The following is an 18246-nucleotide window of genomic DNA, read 5'->3' on the forward strand; positions in this document are numbered from 1 at the left end:
GGTACGTACAGGGAACAACAGATTGGTACTGCTCACCACACATTGGATTCAGAGGAGACATAATATATATTTTTTTATATCCTCCATGTATTCGAGGAGGGGATGCTGCTAAACAGCAAAACCAATATGGACAGAAGTGGATTTTTAGATTGCAAAGTTTATATCCAGCAGATTTTCAAATGGAAGTAGAATTGCATGTCTTTTTCTAGACTATACTGTTTATTGTATAGACTATTTTGTTACATTGAGGAGTTGTATGTGGGATAAGCTCTTTGAATCGTGTTTTTGTATTTTGGAGGAAACCAATGAAAAGTAGACATATTAATTTGGTGACTGGCTGAAACAGGTCATCTGAAATGCAGTGGGCCATATTTTTTGGAAACAGTTTAGATGTGTTTGCTTCTTTAAAGTAGAAGCAATCTGCCTACGTTTTTTTAGGTTCTACAGTCTTCAAATATTCAATACAGGATGTGTGATTTTATTTGTTCAGAGTTATTTACGCACTTGATGTTAAAGATGTTCCCATTGAGAAGAATTGTCACCCAGAACATTTCGTTGCCTTTGTTGATCTGTTGCAAACTAATGATCTGAGTAATCTGAATAAGTGTCTGGATTTGGTTTCTCTATGGCTTGGATAACACAGACGCAAGCTAAATCCTCTTAAATCTGAGGCACTATGGATCAAGAGGTCGAATTGGCACCTGAGGTTTCCTCCTCCTATTGCTGTGATTGATACTCTCTCCAAGGATGTGGCTTGAATCGAAGCTTTCTATGCGTGGCCAAGTCTCAGCTATTGCGTGATCCTTCTTTTTCAATCTACAGATGGTTTGTCAGCTTCAGGCTTTTCTGGATAAAGGGGCTCTTGAGACAGTTGTTCATGCTCTAATCCTGAGTGTGCTTGATTACTGTAATGCATTACACATCAAGGTTTTACTGTTACCTCCTTGAAGCGGTTCCAAATAATACAGAATATGGCCATTAAATTGTTGTTCCATGCAGAAATCTGATCATGTGACCCCCATTTTGTGAGCCTCGTCGTCTTCCCATTGCTTTGTGTATCAAGATACTGACTCTTGTTTACCATTGCATTTACAGAGGTGTCCCTAAATGCCTGGCAGATATCTTGGTTGAATATCAACCTACATGGACTCTGTGTGTTCTTCGCAAATGGTCATACCTGCTCTTTCTGCCCCAACTTTGATTAGGTCAGAACTCATTCGATGCACTTCATTTAGTTACCAGGCTCCTCTTTTGTGGAATACCATTCCTGCAGAGCTCAGAAGGGAGACCAATTACGTGAAATTTAGGACGGGAGTCAAAACCTTATTGTTCTGTCAGACCTTTCAAGCTTCACTAAGAGTCACTAAGGCTTTTCTTCCATTCCTTGTCCATGGGAAAATACCTTGATGAATTAGGCCCTTAGTTTTATTCTATAATGTATGTGAGGAACTTTTTTGCTTTTCTTTATGAAAGATAATGTTATTTGTGTGTTGTGTGATTTGTTTTATTTTATATATTTTTTTTTTACTTTTATTTTATTTTACTCTGCTTTGATAAAAAGTGGATAACCAAATGATTTAAACTGCACTAAGTGGGCACCACTTCAAAAGCTCAGCTCCTGTCAAATGATACTGGAGCAACTGAGATGGGGTGGGACATGCTGCTGCTGGTCATTTTAATTAACTAGGATGCTAATCTTAACTTTATCAATTCCTTTTGAGACAAAAATTGTGATAAATGCTTTCATTTTCCAATTCCCCTCAAGCTTTTATTTGCTGAAAAATGCAACTTTTACAGCGAGCAGGAGGCAATGCTGCTTTAAACAAACTTCATGACTTCTGCAGCTGCTTTGAAATAGAGCTGGGTTAAAACTGACAGCACTAACAGAAGGGATATCACATTCCCTGGGAAATAAAGGCTTGTGGTAGGGCTCAGACTGCAGTGGCTGCAGAGTTGGAGCTTCAAGTTTGAATCTGCTGTTCAACAACGCCGACAGGTGCTGGCGGCAACTCGCTGACGCCCGGGAAGAAGAAAGACGGGCACTGTTATTATGGTGACCTCCGTCAGTCAAAAGGAGCAGCACTGAAAGTTAGCCGCCTAGTCAGGGAGGGCGCAGGTCACGGGGGCATGCTGTCTGGGAAGGGGGATCTAACAAAGAGGGAAAAATGGAGGGTTTGAAAGACAATATTTGAATAAATATTGGGATGATTCAATTTGCTAAATAATTATTTACATTCCTTAGCTGACAAACCTAAAAATGCACCAAGTGTCACCATTTAAAATTCATTACACAGCATCTTTCCAAACTCAATGACATATCCTCTACCCTCTTTTCAGTAGGGTTGAGAGGCTGGGTAACAGACACGGGTGGGAGCTGCTGTTGGTTTAAGCAGGGGAATAATATGCTCAACGCTCACGCTCCCAAAGTGGTAGAGAAACCAGCTGGGCCAGCTGGCACTTAGCTACCATCATGTAACTACGTTACAAGCCAAGTCTAACATCTAAGAGAGAGATCACAGCTTCAAGAAATGCAAATCAATAAAATCCCAGAAAAACCACTTAAGCAATGTTTTATGGCCCTCTCAAATTTTACAACTAAGCACAAAATAGAATAAGCTTTTTGTTGTTTTAAAGAAAAAAGATCCTCTACTCACCATTATTAGCGGCTAACATGTCAATCATGCGGCCAGGTGTGCACACAATAATTTCTGCGCCTCTTTTAAGTTCAGCAATCTAACACAAAATTAAACACATTAATAAAAACCGGACATATATATACACACACACATATATGTTTTTTTTTTTCTTAATACAGACACCAAAGATTTGTTTCCACGTTTAAAGAAAAAGCAATGGACCACCTTCACAAAACCTTGCTGAACCTGCGAGCTCGATATACTTTAAATACAGACAAGGGATTATGAAAAGCTACAAATAAATTGTACTTTGTATTTACTATCCCCCATCTGGGCTAGAGCAAACGAAGGAGCATAGAGGCACAAAACCTAACTTCGTCCAATAATCAGACCAATCCCAGCTCCACACTAGGCGGTACTAAGATGATAATTGTCAAACATCTTTCTATTTGTCCTACTTCTGTTGCCTTTAGAAGACTGTGAATGTCACTTGCACACCTGAGCAAAACCACTAATCCTATCAGGCAGAACAAGGCTATCCTAGATGACACAAACAGGAAATCTTCCAAGAATCATCCTTATCCAATAAACACCGCAGCACCAAAACAGCTAGCATGTTTTGCTTATTCCTGTGCAAAGTATTTTGCTGAGCCACCTTACACACAAAAGCATATCAGGCTCTAGCAAAGAGTTAAGTTAAGGGGAACCAATCTTACCCTTACAACCAACTTTCAGTCTCTGGCAAAAAAGAAAAGAAAAAAACAGCAGAGAGGCTGGTAGCAGCTTATGGATGAACCCATTTATTAAGGCATAAGCTTTTGAGGACAAGAGTTCACGCTGTCAGATTTATCAGATGTCAAAGCAAGGAGTATCCGACGACATGGACTGTCCTTGAACACTTATGCCTCGATAACTGGTTAAGTCTATACGCTGCCACCAACCTCTGCCTTTTTTACTGCTACAAACTAATGTGACCACCCCTCTGGAAGTTGGAAAAAAAGTGTAAAGAATGTGCAAGTCAATTTTTTATTTATACTTATTTATTGCTGTATCTTGTCAGACAACTCACAGTGATTTAAAACAGTTAATAAAACAGGAATCCCTGAATATTACAGCCATTTAACAAACCCACCTTCCCTTCCTTCTATAAAAACAATCCACAGAAACTCTAACCCCAGCTTTTGTCTACGGAAAGACCTCAAGAGAAACATTTCTGGCATAGCCAGATTCTCACACTCCCTAAAACTAAATAATATTTTTATAACTGTAACTCAGCAGGAAAGGTACTCAAAAGTCCAGGGCCAGTTACAGAAAAGTTAACACTAACTTCTTTCTGAGGGATCTAATTTTGCACTTAGGCCTACAAATACAAAGTTTATTCTGGAGATAACTGAGTGCCAAACCATGAAGAGCTTTAAAGGTTCATACAATAACCTTGAACTCAATCCTAACTAGACTGGGTAACCAATACAGAGTCTTCCTAGCCCCAAGAACTACCAGAATTATGGCTGCCATATCCTGAATAATTTGAAACACTTAATGTTTTTTTTTGAGTGAGATCGATCAAAACTCCATTACAGTAATCTAATTTAGGTGCCAAAACAACCTTAATTCAATCAGAAATCTGTAAATATGGACGACTGTATCAGTGAATTGTAAACCACTTTAGTTGGTAACTGAAAAGTGGCATATGACATAATAAACTAAACTAAAGATGATTAAGAGGACCAAACACAGATTTAGTCACAGAAGCACTTTGATTAATCAGGTTCAAATCAGTTTCAGTGTAATTGCGAGATTCCTTGCTAAATGACATATAGAAAGATCAAGGCTAGCCAAGATCTTCTGGGAGACCCGATTTACCAATCCCAAGAGCCTCAGATTTAGAGCTGTTTACCTTTAACTTGTGGTGTTTATGCCAATTTGAGACCTGAGTCAAACAGATGGCAATTGTATCAAATGCTACACAATTTGAAGTGTTATAAGGGAACCATTAGCAACAAGGTCCAAAGAGGTCTAACAAATTTAAAAAAGGTGATAATACAGACACTTGGAGAACTCCACAAGCGGGCTCCCAGGGATCAAAAGAAGGAAAATTGGTTCTTACCTGCTAATTTTCGTTCCTGTAGTACCAAGGATCAGTCCAGACCGCTGGGTTGTGTCTCCCTTCCAGCAGATGGAGTCAGAGCAAAAAACTGAAAGGCACTCTCTCTTAACTTGGTGTGCCACCTGTGATCCTTCAGTATAATCCATACCATAGCAGAATATCAAACGAATAAGAACCCCAAACGTAATGACCAATGGCTACATCAAATTGCTCGGCCAACCTAACGAAACCGTAAAACGTGGAACATATGTACAAGGAAGACACCTTCCTATGCCACACGAGTGGCCATTACGGGAAAGAATCCTGCAGAGTAAACAAATCACTATACATACTGGACTCTCCAAGCTCCAAGGGCGGGCATCTGGGCTGATCCTTGGTACTACAGGAACGAAAATTAGCAGGTAAGAACCAATTTTCCTTTCCCTGTATGTACCAGGATCAGTCCAGACCGCTGGGATGTACCCAAGCTGCCCTAATTGGGGTGGGACCTGGAGAGTCCTGTGCGAAGAACGCTGCTGCCAAAGCAGTTGACATCCGGATCCCGAACATCCACACGGTAATGCTTAGCAAAGGTATGCAACAGTTTCCAAGTGGCTGCTCTACAAATCTCTTGCAGCAAGACAAACTGGCTCTCCGCCCAAGAAGCCGCCTGAGATCTGGTGGAATGCGCCTTTAAACCTTCCGGTATTGCGTGGCCGAGACAGACATAAGTGGAGGTAATGGCCTCCTTCAACCACCTAGCAACCGTAGCTTTGGATGCCCTTCTGACCCTTCTTAGGGCCATTCCATAAGACAAACAAATGATCAGACAAGTGAAAAGCGTTGGTCACCTCCAGATAGTGAAGGAGAACCCTCCGGACATCCAATTTATGCAGATCCCTATCCATTGGATAACCAGGATCCAAATTCGGGAAAGCAGGCAACTCCACCGTCTGATTCTAATGAAATTCTGACACCACCTTTGGCAGAACGAGGGCACTGTTCTTAGAGATACCCCCGAATCCGAAATACGGAGATACGGTTCCCGACACAACAATGCTTGAAGCTCCGAGACCCGCCTTGCTGAGGTGATCGCCACCAGGAAAATTGTCTTGAGAGTCAGGTCCTTCAATGTGGCCCGCTTGAGAGGCTCAAAGGCAGGGGGTCGGGAACCTATGGCTCGCGAGTCAGATGTGGCTCTTTTGATGGCTGCATCTGGCTCGCAGACAAATCTTTAATAAAAAAGTAAAAATCTAACAAAACCCCCCACCCTCTTGACGCCCCCCAAGACCTCCAAAATTAATTTACTACAACCCCCCACCCCCTGACCCCCCCAAGACCTGCCAAAGTCCCTGGTGGTCCAGCGGGGGTCCAGGAGCGGTCCGGGAGCTATCTCCTGGACTTGGGCTGTCGGCTGCCAGTAGTCAAAATGGCGCCAACGGCCCTTTGCCCTCACTATGTCACTGGGGTCGACCAATGGCGGCGGTAGCCCCTGTGACATAGTAAGGGCAAAGGGCCGTCGGCTGCCAATAATCAAAATGGCGTCGACGGCCCTTTGCCCTTACTATGTCACAGGGGCTACCGCCGCCATTGGTCGACCCCAGTGACATAGTGAGGACAAAGGGCCGTCGGCGCCATTTTGACTACTGGCAGCAGACAGCCCAAGTCCAGGAGATCACTCCCGGACCGCTCCTGGACCACCAGTGACTTTTGGTAGGTCTTGGGGGGGTCAGGAGGGTGGGGGATTGTAGTAAATTAATTTGGCAGGTCTTGGGGGGCGTCAGGAGAGTAGGGGGTTGTAGTAAATTAATTTGGTAGGTCTTGTATGGCTCTCACGGAATTACATTTTAAAATATGTGGCGGTCATGGCTCTCTCAGCCAAAAAGGTCCCCGACCCCTGCTCAAAGGGAATATCACATAAGCCACGGAGAACCAAATTTAAACTCCACGAAGGGCATACCTTTCTGACCGGAGGATTCAAGTGTTTAGCCCCATTCAAAAAATGGGACACATCCGGATGAGCTGCCAGTGAAATACCATCAACCTTGCCCCGCAGACACCCTAGGGCCGCAACCTGCACCCTGAGAGAACTGCAAGCCAACCCTTTCTTCAGACCATCCTGCAAAAAGGCTAGAATATGAGCCACCGAGGCCTGACGCGGGGACACATTCAACCCGCAGCACCAAGAGTCAAAAACCCTCCAGACTCGAACATAGGCAAGCAAAGTGGACGACTTCCGCGCTTGCAGTAGGGTAGACTTAACCGAATCAGAATACCCCCTCTTTCTCAACTGTCTCCTCTCATAAGCCAGGCTGCTAGACAAAAGCAATCCGCGCGATCGAAAAATACTGGACCTTGCTGAAGAAGATTCGGAAGATGGTTGAGACGCACCGAACAGTCTATCGCCAAGTTGATCAGATCTGCAAACCACGGCCGTCACGGCCACTCCGGAGCAACGAGGATGACTGACCCTACGTGGGCTTCTATCCAACGCAGGACCTTGCCCACTAGTGGCCAGGGGGGAAAAAACATACAGCAGAACATCTCGAGGCCACAGAAGGATGAGGGCATCCAACCCCTCCAAGCCGTGATCTCTCCGACGACTGAAAAGCCGAGCCGCCTTTGCATTTTTCTGAGTCGCCATCAAGTCCAGGTGAGGAACACCCCAGCGACGAGTGAGGAGCTGGAAGGCTGCTTTGGACAGCTCCCACTCGCCAGGATCCAGATGCTGGCGACTGAGAAAATCCACCTGAACGTTGTCTATCCCGGCTATGTGTGAGGCTGCCAACCGGACCAGGTGGCGCTCTGCCCATGCCATGATCCGGTCGGCCTCCAAGGCCACTAGCCAGCTTTTGGTTCCTCCCTGACGGTTGATGTAGGCCACGGTCATCGCGTTGTCCGACAATACTCGTATCGATCGTTGACTGACCAGAGAAAGACGCGTAGCGCTAGGCGCAGCGCCCTGGTCTCCAACCGATTGATGGACCATTTCGCTTGACAACTCGTCCATCGGCCCTGAGCGGCCTTTGACTGGCAAACCGCTCCCCAGTCAGAGAGGCTGGCATCTGTCGCCACGATCATCCACTGTGGTTCCTCCAGGTCCATCCCCCATTGCAAGTGGGTCGGAATCAACCACCAATCGAGATTGGACCTGGCGGGTTCCAAGAGGGGCAACGGTAGCTGGAACTCCTCCAACTTCGGATCCCAACGAGAAAGCAACGCCCTCTGTAAAGGTCTCATATGCGCAAACGCCCAGGGAACTAATTCCAGAGTAGACGCCACGGAACCAATTCTGAACAAAAGAAAGAGTACTTGCTTGATCCTGAGACAGAACTACCCAAAGTGGGAAAAGGCTAACTAGCCGAGATCAGGGAACCGCAGGGTGAGCTGATCCATCTGCTGGAGACAGACAAATACTGAAGGGCTGCAGGGTAGGCTCTGTCCTGATATAGGATACCCTTTTCAGTTTTGGTCTGTCTCCATCTGCTGGACAGGAGGCTCAACTCATGGTCTGGACTGATCCGGGTACGTACAGGGAAGGTGGAATTTTTGCGCAGGTCTTATATTTAGCAGTAAGAGAGCAGGAGCAGTGAATGGAAGACTGGGAGTGATGAGGCACAGTTCCATGGCAAGATGTAGCTGTGGCACACCGGGGGTTCCAGCGATAGGGATTGTCAAAGGGAAAAATGTTTTATATATCTGGTCCAAAGTTAACCAATGGAATTCTGTTTTAGTACCTGAAAGATCTGGATTAAAAGGTTCTGAATATAGTTCACTATTACACCAAGCCTATTTCTATGAAATATGTTAATTTGAATCATAATTTGTTTATGTATGTAATACATGTTTCAAATTATGGATATTTTAACATTGTGATCCGCTCTTGAACAAGATTTTGGAGATGCGGAAAATGTCTTTTATAAATAAAATAAATAAAAAAGGGACAAGAAACCAATTATTTTGAAAAACATGAACTAGAAAACCAATGCATCTGGCCTTACTAATCTGCAGAACATCCAGGTAGTCCTAGTTAAAAGAAACAAATTGAAATGTCATAAGCATGCCGTCATATAGGATGCAGAATGGTGATTAATTTGAAGTGTGCCATGTGCACACTTTTTTCACCGTAACCGCTCAGTCTCCGCTTTCACAATCCACTGTCCATTTCAATTCAGGATCGGAATAATTCCATTCAAAGTAACAGCCCAGTTAGGATTTTTTTTTTTTGCAATTTAAATAAATCACACATGCAGGATCAAAAACTCAGTTGAAGGGTGAAATTCAGGACTGCAAAAATACAACTCCATGCATATCTATTGTATCTGATCAACTAAACCTACTGACACTTACACGCACTGTCTAATAAGATAATTAGAGGTACCTGTTCACTGATTCCTGTTCCTCCATAGACGCAAACAACCCTAAGTCCAAGTGTTTTGGAGAACTTCTTACACTCTTTGGTGATCTGTAAAGCCAGTTCTCGAGTTGGGGTCATTATGACAGCTACAGACAAATAATCCAGTGCATTAGAAATATAAACAGGAAAGAAATGAAGAAAATAATTTGTTTTATAGAACTAGACTACCTAGTCAAACAAAAATTAACATTACAGTTTGCATTATGCAACCAGGGTATGCCCTTCAAAGAAAAGCATGTGTGCACATGGCATTTGGCACCAGCATAACAGACACAGTGCCAGCCCATGCAGGGCGCGAGCAGTGGTTGCAGTGGTGGGAGAATATACAGCTTTGGGCAGGGGGAGGAGGCGGGAAGGAAGAGAAAGAATGTGGTGGGTATGGCCCTGAGAGTGGGGGAGAGTAGTGAGGATGGACCAGGTCCTGGGAAGGGAGAAAGGGTGATGGAAACAGGCTGGAAGGAAGCGAGAATGGTAGTCATTTATCCCTATATTAAGACTTTTTCTGTAAAGCTGTCCATGCATCTCCTCTATAGTTCACTATTCTTTTTCCAGAAAATCAGTTGTAAGAAACTTTAGACTTTTTTTTTTTTTCTGCCAGACATCCTTGCACCTGGACTTTTAAGCCTAGTGATAACCTGCTCTGCACCCACACTGTGCCATGTGACTGAGGCCTACAAATCAGGTGCTGGACTCCTTGTTATTCACATGCACAGTGCGGAGAAAAAGTCTGTGAACCCCCGAGGATGGTCTGTATTGTAGCACAATTTAAACTCAAAGCACGATTAGATCGTAACCTAAACTTTGATAAAAGGGAACGATAACTCTGTTGAATAAATAACTCACACAAAAAGGAGACATTAGATTATGTATTGAACAATAAGTATCTGTGTGAAAAAGTATGCAAAACCTTCCTTCAGTAACTAGTGGCACCCCCTTGAACAGCCATAACTTCAGCTAAACATTTTCTGTAACCGTCGCTCAGTCCCTCACATCGCCCTTGGGTCATTTTGACCCATTCTTCAGTGCAGAACTGTTTCAGCTTCCGACATTTGAAGGCCTCCTTCCATGAACAGCTTTGCTTCAAGGTCTTGCCCACATTTCAATAGGGTTTAGGCTGGGATTGACTTTGCCAACCCAAAACGCAGTCTCTCTTCTTCAGCCATTCTGTAATAGAAATACTGAAATGAATGTTCTGGGTGGTTGTCTTGCTGCATGACCCACTTTCAGTGCCGGGATGGCCTGACATTCTCCTCTAGAACTTTCTGGTAGAATGTGGAATTCATGGTTCCATCAATGATGGCAAACCGTCCAGCTCCTACCACAATGCTTGGCAGGGGGAAGGAGATTCTTACTTTGGAAGGCAGTGTTTAGTTGTTGCCAAACAAAACATTTGTTATGGTGATCAAAAAGTTCAATTCTATCCAGAGAACATTATTCCAAAATTCTCGTGGGTCATCTAGGTGGCTCCTTGGTGAACCTGAGGTGGGCAGCAATGTTCTTTTTAGACAGCAGTGGTCTCTTCCTAGTTACCCTCTCAGGAACAACATTCCTATTCATTTTGTTTTTCCTGACGACTGACATGTGAACCCTCACACTAGCTATGAGAGAGGCCTGCAGGTCTTTAGATGTGACTCTGTGGGTGATTTTATGGTTTGCTCTTGGGGTGATCTAGGCAAGACAACTGCTCCTAGGTACAGTCACTGTAATCTTCAACCTTTTCCTGTTTGCAGACTGCTTGCCAGTGAGTGGATGGTGCCCCAAATGCTCATCACTTCATGTGATGAAGTGACCCTGTCTCCCCCCTTTTTGGGTATGCAGGACCTGGCTAGATGCCTGGTCCATCTTAAAGCCCAGAGAGGGAGAACACACTGTGGCTGGAACCCTGCTGGGCAGGACCAGCTGGGGCAGAATAAGAGTGTAAGGCCAGCTGGTTTCAGGAGGCCCCAGCAGCTCCTGTAACTCTAACCCGAAGGTTACCAGGAAGTACACTGCTAAGAAGGCAGGCAGTCTACTGTTTGTGCTGAATGTATAATACAGAAAAGCCTGGAGTTCATCGAGTTTCGTGTTCCAGCCTAGGTGATTTGCTCGGTCACCCTCATATCACCCTATCCAGACAAATAAGCATCAACTACTCTTTTGTAAGTCCACTGAAATTTCGACTGATTGGGGCATGATAAGTTCCTTTATAGTGAAAACCAACTTTCATATACAACAGGATTCCCAAACTCAGTTGTGCAGTTATTTGCAGGATAGTTTACTTCTTACCTAAGTATCTAACTGCCTGCTTCTAATTATTTATTTGAAAAACTTATAGCCCGCCTAGCTCCAATCCTAGGCACGTGGTACCAAGATTGGCAACAGTTCCCCACTGTACCAAGAGAGGGACAGGAGCAGATTAGGCAATACCAGTGTCAGAACAGCACAGCAAGGCACCGAATCAGGAGATGCTTTGGGATGATGAAAAATGAGGCAGGCAGGAGGAGCAGAAAGGGCAGCAGTAGTAACAATTGTGCTAAGGGAACTAGGGGTCCCCTTACTATATCACACACCCACTTGTCTGAAGGATCACAGAATTAGTGAAATGTATACACCTTTTATTGCAATAAGAAAAGCGTATCACAGTAAGAACTTGAGAGTCTTCTCATAATACCTGGGATTCCAAAACCTTTTTTTCAGCACTGTACATGATCAATGAGTTCCACCAAAAACCCAAAAGCCATACCAGACACCTCTGACCACCCAACTTTATCTGAAAGTGTTATACGTTCCAACCCAAAATGTAAGCATCCCACTTGTCTAGTGCTAATACCACTGGCGTGATCGTTCTACACGGGTTCGAGAATACTTATCTTTACCTATTGGACCCTCTCCTTCTTCTAATGACCTCTGATCCATGATATGTCTGAACATGGGCAGCAGAAATGCAATGGTCTTCCCACTTCCCGTTTTAGCAATACCAATCAAGTCCCGCCCAGACATAACGGCAGGAATAGCCTGGGCTTGGATTGGAGTTGGTTTTTCATAGCCATGTCTGCAAACAAAAAAAATAAATAAATAAAATGGAATTAAAATATTACGATATAAGCCATGAAGAATTTCTTAGGACATCTTGCACCTGAATGCACAACCTCACAAAAGGTTTCCTTACTTTTTCAGGGAACCCAAAATCTTCATGGAGATGCCGCACTGTACCCAGGTCTTGATTGGCTTGGGGCAACTTTTTCCTTTGACGGTGATTCCCTCCATTTCCAGCCTGTACGCAGTCACCTCTAGCAACAAAAACAGGGAGAGAAAGGTTCATTTTATAGCCAGTGAAACGGCAATAAACAGTGCCGATATCCGACTTCCCGCATCTCTCTTGACTTTCACTGATCCCCAAATAGACACATTCACATCAGAAGCAAGAAGAGGCTGGGCAGATTTCCAGCTCCATGTGTAGCCGGTTACAAGCAGGAACCTGATGAAAACCATTAAAATTACTGCAATTTTTTCCAAAAGAAACCCAGCGAAGGGAAATTTGTTACAGCCTTGTCTTCAACATACGCCAAGCTCTTGTGAGAGTGAAAGAAAGCGTACTCACAGATTACAATAAAAAGAATTATACCACAATTAGTAGTTAAGTTTTCTTGCATAGGCGCTATGTTTGTTTTTCTGTCATATTAGTTTAAGGATATATTTTTCAAAATGTTCAGTGTTTTGATATAGCATTACAGTCCAATCAGGGAGACAGAATAGGGCCATGCTTCACTATTCAGCCCTTAGACCTAGCTTCTTCAGTGGTTTCTGCACTCATAGTAGGAGTCTGGACTGATCCAGGTACTGTCAATTTTGCATAACAAATCAAAAATTGCATTTGTGCTTCCTACATCCAGAGGCAGAATACAAACTCTGTCCTCCATTCACCACCACCTGTCACGGCTTCGGCGGATCTCCTCTTGGTTGGCCTTGACATTGAAAAGCACTCCTTGTTGTGATCTGCTTCCCATAGACGGAGAAATTGTTGCAGTTTGAAAACAAATTGAATCTCGGAAGACTCTGAACAAGGGTTTGCATAGTCCTTTATGGCAATCATTTCAGCCTACTTCATACAGTTTGTCAAACTTTTCGTTACCTTCCTGAGACATTTTAGTCAGCTCTGGAACTTCAACGTAAAAGTTCTTCCTGTACGGCTCATATTCGATCTTTCCATGATCAACTGGTTCAAGCAGCTTCCGCTGTTTAGTCTGATAGCCAGTAAGGGCAGACTGAAGGTCAAGTTCTTCCTCTTCTGACGAGTACTGTACACAAATGGGAGAGGTATCAGTCATACTCATTTGAGAGATTTAATTTTCAATTGATTGTGTCATTTGTATATATTCATTAAAAATTCAGGAGTCTGCCTTGCCCTATGCGTTGCTGGATTTTATGCTCAATTTACCAATCAATAAGCAGTAGCAAATATGAGCTTACAAAAGAGAGTAACCATTAGAAATTCATTATTCCTCTGTCACTGTGTCTAGCCAAGTAGCCAGTTTTCTATCAAACAAAAGTATCTGTCTAGATGTTTTATGAATTTGTCCTGAAAGCACAGGAAAAATATTATCATGTCATTATATGAACTTATCTTCCTGGAAGGCACAGTTCATTCAGACGTGATCTTCTCCAAACCAATCAAAAGTCCTATTATTACAATTCTAATATTTAATAAAATGCATCAATAGTTTATCTTAAGAGTCTGAATATGCAGGAACCTCTTTATTTTGGTATTATGCCATTGGACAGAAAGATCCCACGTGACCATGTGATAAGTGGAATCCTACTACATGCTCGTGTCTCCAAATGCACACTTTCTAAGATCACAATTGCTTCTGTGTTGCATATTGTAAGTGCTCGTTTTCTGGGCTGGCTGGTTACCTCCATTGCGTCCTGGTCATTCTCCATGAGTTCTCCTTTCTTCTTCTCTGACTCTGTAGATGCTTTTTTAGTTGTTACAACAGTTACGACTTTTGTAACAGTTGGACCAGATTTCTAGTGCAGACAAAAGAAAAAAAAATGATTGAATTATCCATGCCATGAAAATAAGAGATCACATTTAAAAAAGATTAAAATCATCTTGCACTTACAATTCACAGAAGTGCTATTAATGAGATGGTTGTCTCACCATTTTCATCAGAAAACTGCTTGGGTGATAACTGCTATCTAGAATTATAATATTCAATTAGCCTGACATCCCCAAATGAACAAACCATCTCACCTTCTCACTTCCACCTTTCACGCTGCCCATATTAAACTTCTTGACCTCTTCTTTAACTTCCTCCATATACGCATCCAATGGGTCCAATTCTTCATCTTCAGCCTCATCACCTTCCTTTTCTCCTTCTCCTGCTTCCTCGTCATCATCTGATGCAGAAGTAGGAGAAAAAATTATTTGGATTTCCAGTTTCCTCTCCACAAAAGGCCTAATGCTAAGATTTCAAGCAGGCATCGTCAAGAGCTTTCACGTGACCACACTGTTATTTAATAATGAAGGACCTTCATATTGGGCATGCCAGATCTATTTGTTTGTCAAAAACAAGAAAATTATTACTTACCTGCTAATTTTCGTTCCTGTAGTACCATGGATCAGTCCAGACAGTGGGTTATGTCCCCAATCCAGCAGATGGAGTCAGCACAAGCTTTGAGGGGGCGTATCCATATATACTACTACCCCCTCTGCAGGAGTTCAGTATCGAGTATATCAAAGCCAGAGTAGAAACCCCCGAAGGATCAAGTTTGTGGAAACAGATAATGAAAACAATTGTAACCGCAACAAGTAACTGCAAACATCCTACCAACTTGTAGGGAGCTGTGAAAAAACAGCGAAAAGAAACGACTGTGAAGACACAGAACACTGCGAGCAAGAAGTAGCGCAGAGCTGAGCAGGATCAAGAACCCAAACGCGGTGGGCGTCTGGACTGATCCATGGTACTACAGGAACGAAAATTAGCAGGTAAGTAATAATTTTCTTTTCCCTGTACGTACCTGGATCAGTCCAGACAGTGGGATGTACCCAAGCTTCCCTAAATCGGGTGGGGTCCTGCGAGACCTGCTCGGAGAACCTGCTCGCCAAAGTGTCCAGAGACTGAAGAGGCGAGGTGCAGACGATAGTGCCTCGAGAACGTGTGTAACGATTTCCAGGTGGCTGCCCTACAAATTTCCTGCGAGGATACCAAGCGAACCTCCGCCCAGGAAGCCGCCTGAGAACGTGTAGAATGCGCTATGATTCCGGGTGGGGGAGTCCGACCCGACCCAATGTAGGAAGCAGCAATGCCGGCCTTCAGCCATCTGGCAATGGTAGTCTTCGAGGCCTGAGACCCCTTCTTAGGACCGGCCCAGAGTACGAAGAGATGGTCAGAGGTCCGGAACTCATTTGTAGCCTCCAGATAGAGGCGCAGAGTGTGCTTGACATTCAAGAGACGGAGAGACTTCGGCTCTGAGGAAGAGAAGGACGGCAACTCCACCGTCTGGTTCACATGGAATGCAGAAACCACCTTCGGAAGGAAGGAGGGAACGGTGCGAAGCGAAACTCCAGAGTCGGAGAAACGGAGATAGGGCTCTCTACACGACAGAGCCTGCAGCTCCGAGATGCGTCGAGCGGAACAGATTGCCACAAGAAATACAGTCTTGAGAGTGAGATCCTTTATCGTTGCGCTGCGCAGCGGCTCGAACGGTGGTCCCGACAGGGAGCGAAGCACAGGTTAAGACTCCAGGAGGGACAAGGGTCCCGTAACGGAGGACGCATATGCTTGACACCCTTGAGAAAACGAGCAATGTCAGGATACTGTAGAAGAGAGCCCCCATCGCTCAACAGCGAGCCAAGGGCGGCCACCTGAACCCGTAGTGAATTATAGGCGAGCCCTTTTTCCACCCCCGCCTGTAGAAACTGAAGGATCTGAGGTACAGAAGCCTTAGCGGGTCTCGTGGCCTGGCTGGTACACCACAGCTCGAACATAGGCCGCCGACGTCGATGTCTTTCGTGCCCGCAATAGCATGGATACTACCGCCTCCGGGTAGCCCCGACGCCGGAGGCGGCGCCTCACAAAAGCCAGGCCGCAAGACAGAAGAGTTCTGCCTGCTCGAAAAATACCGGGCCCTGATGTAGGAGCTGGGGGAGGTGCCCCAGCCTGATTGGCCCGTCGATCACCAGCTGTAGCAGGTCCGCAAACCAGGATCGCCTGGGCCATTCCGGGGCGACGAAAACCACGGTCCCCTGATGGCTTTCTATTCTGAGGAGCATCCTGCCCACCAGGGGCCATGGTGGAAAAGCGTAGAGCAGAAGATGTGGCGGCCACGGGAGGACCAGGGCATCCACTCCCTCCGCGCCGCGCTCTCTCCGGCGACTGAAGAAGCGTGGAGCCTTGGCGTTGAGAGCGGACGCCATCAGATCCAAGTGGGGGGCCCCCCACCGATGGACGAGGAGTTGCATCGCTTTGTTGGAGAGAGACCACTCTCCGGGGTCCAGCAGTTGACGACTGAGGAAGTCCGCCTGGACGTTGTCCACACCGGCGATGTGCGAGGCCGCTAGCCGGACGAGATGACGCTCCGCCCATTGCATCAGCAGCGCCGCCTCGAGCGCGACCTGCGGGCTGCGCGTGCCTCCTTGTCGGTTGATGTAGGCCACGGTGGTAGCGTTGTCCGATAGGATTCTGACTTCCCGGTTCCGAAGAAGCGGGAGGAAATGTCGCAGAGCTAGCCGGACCGCTCTGGTTTCCAGACGGTTGATTGACCACTTCGCCTCCACCGTGGACCACGTCCCCTGCGTGGCGCTTCGATCGCAGACTGCACCCCAGCCTGCTAGACTGGCATCGGTGGTCACCACCACCCAATTTGGCAGATCGAGGGACACGCCACGGGCCAGGTTCGGCAGATCCAACCACCAGCCCAGACTGTCCCTGGCATTCTGCGGGAGCAGGAGAATCATCTGGTAGTCCTGCGATACTGGTTTCCAACGGGAGAGGAGTGCCCACTGTAAGGTCCTGATGTGCGCGAAAGCCCAAGGTACAAGGTCGATGGTGGACCCCATCACTCCCAGGAGTTGCAGGTAGTCCCAGGAGGTGGGCTCTGGTAATGCAGAGAACCGTCGTGTGTGATCCCGCAAGGATTGAGCTTTGTCCTGGCGCAGAAAAACTTTGCCCAGTAGGGTTTCGAAGGTCGCCCCCAAAAAAACCCAAGCGTTGCGAGGGCATGAGGGAGCTCTTGGAGAAGTTCACTACCCATCCCAGGGAATGTAGAAACCGTACTACTCGAGTCACCGCTGAGCGTCCATGATCGAATGACTTCGCCCAGAGGAGCCAATCGTCCAGATAAGGATGAACCAGGATGCCCTCCTTCCGGAGAGCTGCCGCCACGACTACCATGATCTTGGTGAAGGTGCGCGGCGCCGTCGCCAATCCGAACGGGAGAGCCGTGAACTGAAAATGCTGGTCCAGAATTTTGAAACGAAGGAAACGGTGGTGGTCCGGGCGGATGGGAATGTGTAGGTAGGCCTCCGTTAAGTCCAGGGAGGAGAGGAACTCCCCCCGATGCACCGCCGCAATCACTGACCGGAGCGTTTCCATGCGGAACCGGACGACTCGAAGGGATTTGTTGACTTCCTTGAGGTCTAGGATAGGCCGGAAGGAACCGTCCTTCTTTGGTACGACGAAATAGATGGAATAGTGGCCCGAGCCCACCTCTCCGAAGGGCACGGGCGCAATAGCGCCTATCTCCCGGAGTCTGTCCAGAGTCAGCAGCACCACTCCTCTCTTGAGGTCCGAGCCACAGGGGGAAAAGATGAACCTTCCCTGCGGGGGGCGGACAAATTCCAATGCGTAGCCGTGTTTTATGGTATCCAGGACCCACTGGTCCGAGGTGATCCGTGCCCACTCCGCGTAGAAATACGTTAGTCGGTCCCCAATCCTGGGGACAGGGGAGTGGGCGAGACTGGCATCATTGTAAAGACTTGGTATAGGGGTTCCCGGTTCCGGGAGTAGTGCGTGCGGGCCGACGCCCGCGAAAGGAGCGCGACCAGGGCTGAGACCTGGGGGCGGATGACCGGGAGCCCGCCTGTCTGTATCCCCTGTAGCGCCGTTGCGCTCTGGCTCTGGTCC

At 46.0% G+C, this 18246-nt stretch overlaps 1 protein-coding gene across 1 annotated transcript in view; it reads right to left on the reverse strand.

The window, feature by feature from the left end:
- Positions 1-18246, reverse strand: part of DDX46 (DEAD-box helicase 46) — a 51801-nt gene that overhangs the window by 20263 nt on the left and 13292 nt on the right. Inside the window, 7 exon segments of the mRNA XM_029583861.1 lie at positions 2655-2733; positions 9104-9225; positions 11995-12170; positions 12288-12408; positions 13251-13416; positions 14033-14146; positions 14373-14518. Of these exon segments, the coding sequence (XP_029439721.1) occupies positions 2655-2733; positions 9104-9225; positions 11995-12170; positions 12288-12408; positions 13251-13416; positions 14033-14146; positions 14373-14518 (924 nt within the window).

This window comes from Rhinatrema bivittatum, chromosome 18 (genome assembly GCF_901001135.1).
Source record: "Rhinatrema bivittatum chromosome 18, aRhiBiv1.1, whole genome shotgun sequence".
NCBI lineage: Eukaryota > Metazoa > Chordata > Amphibia > Gymnophiona > Rhinatrematidae > Rhinatrema > Rhinatrema bivittatum.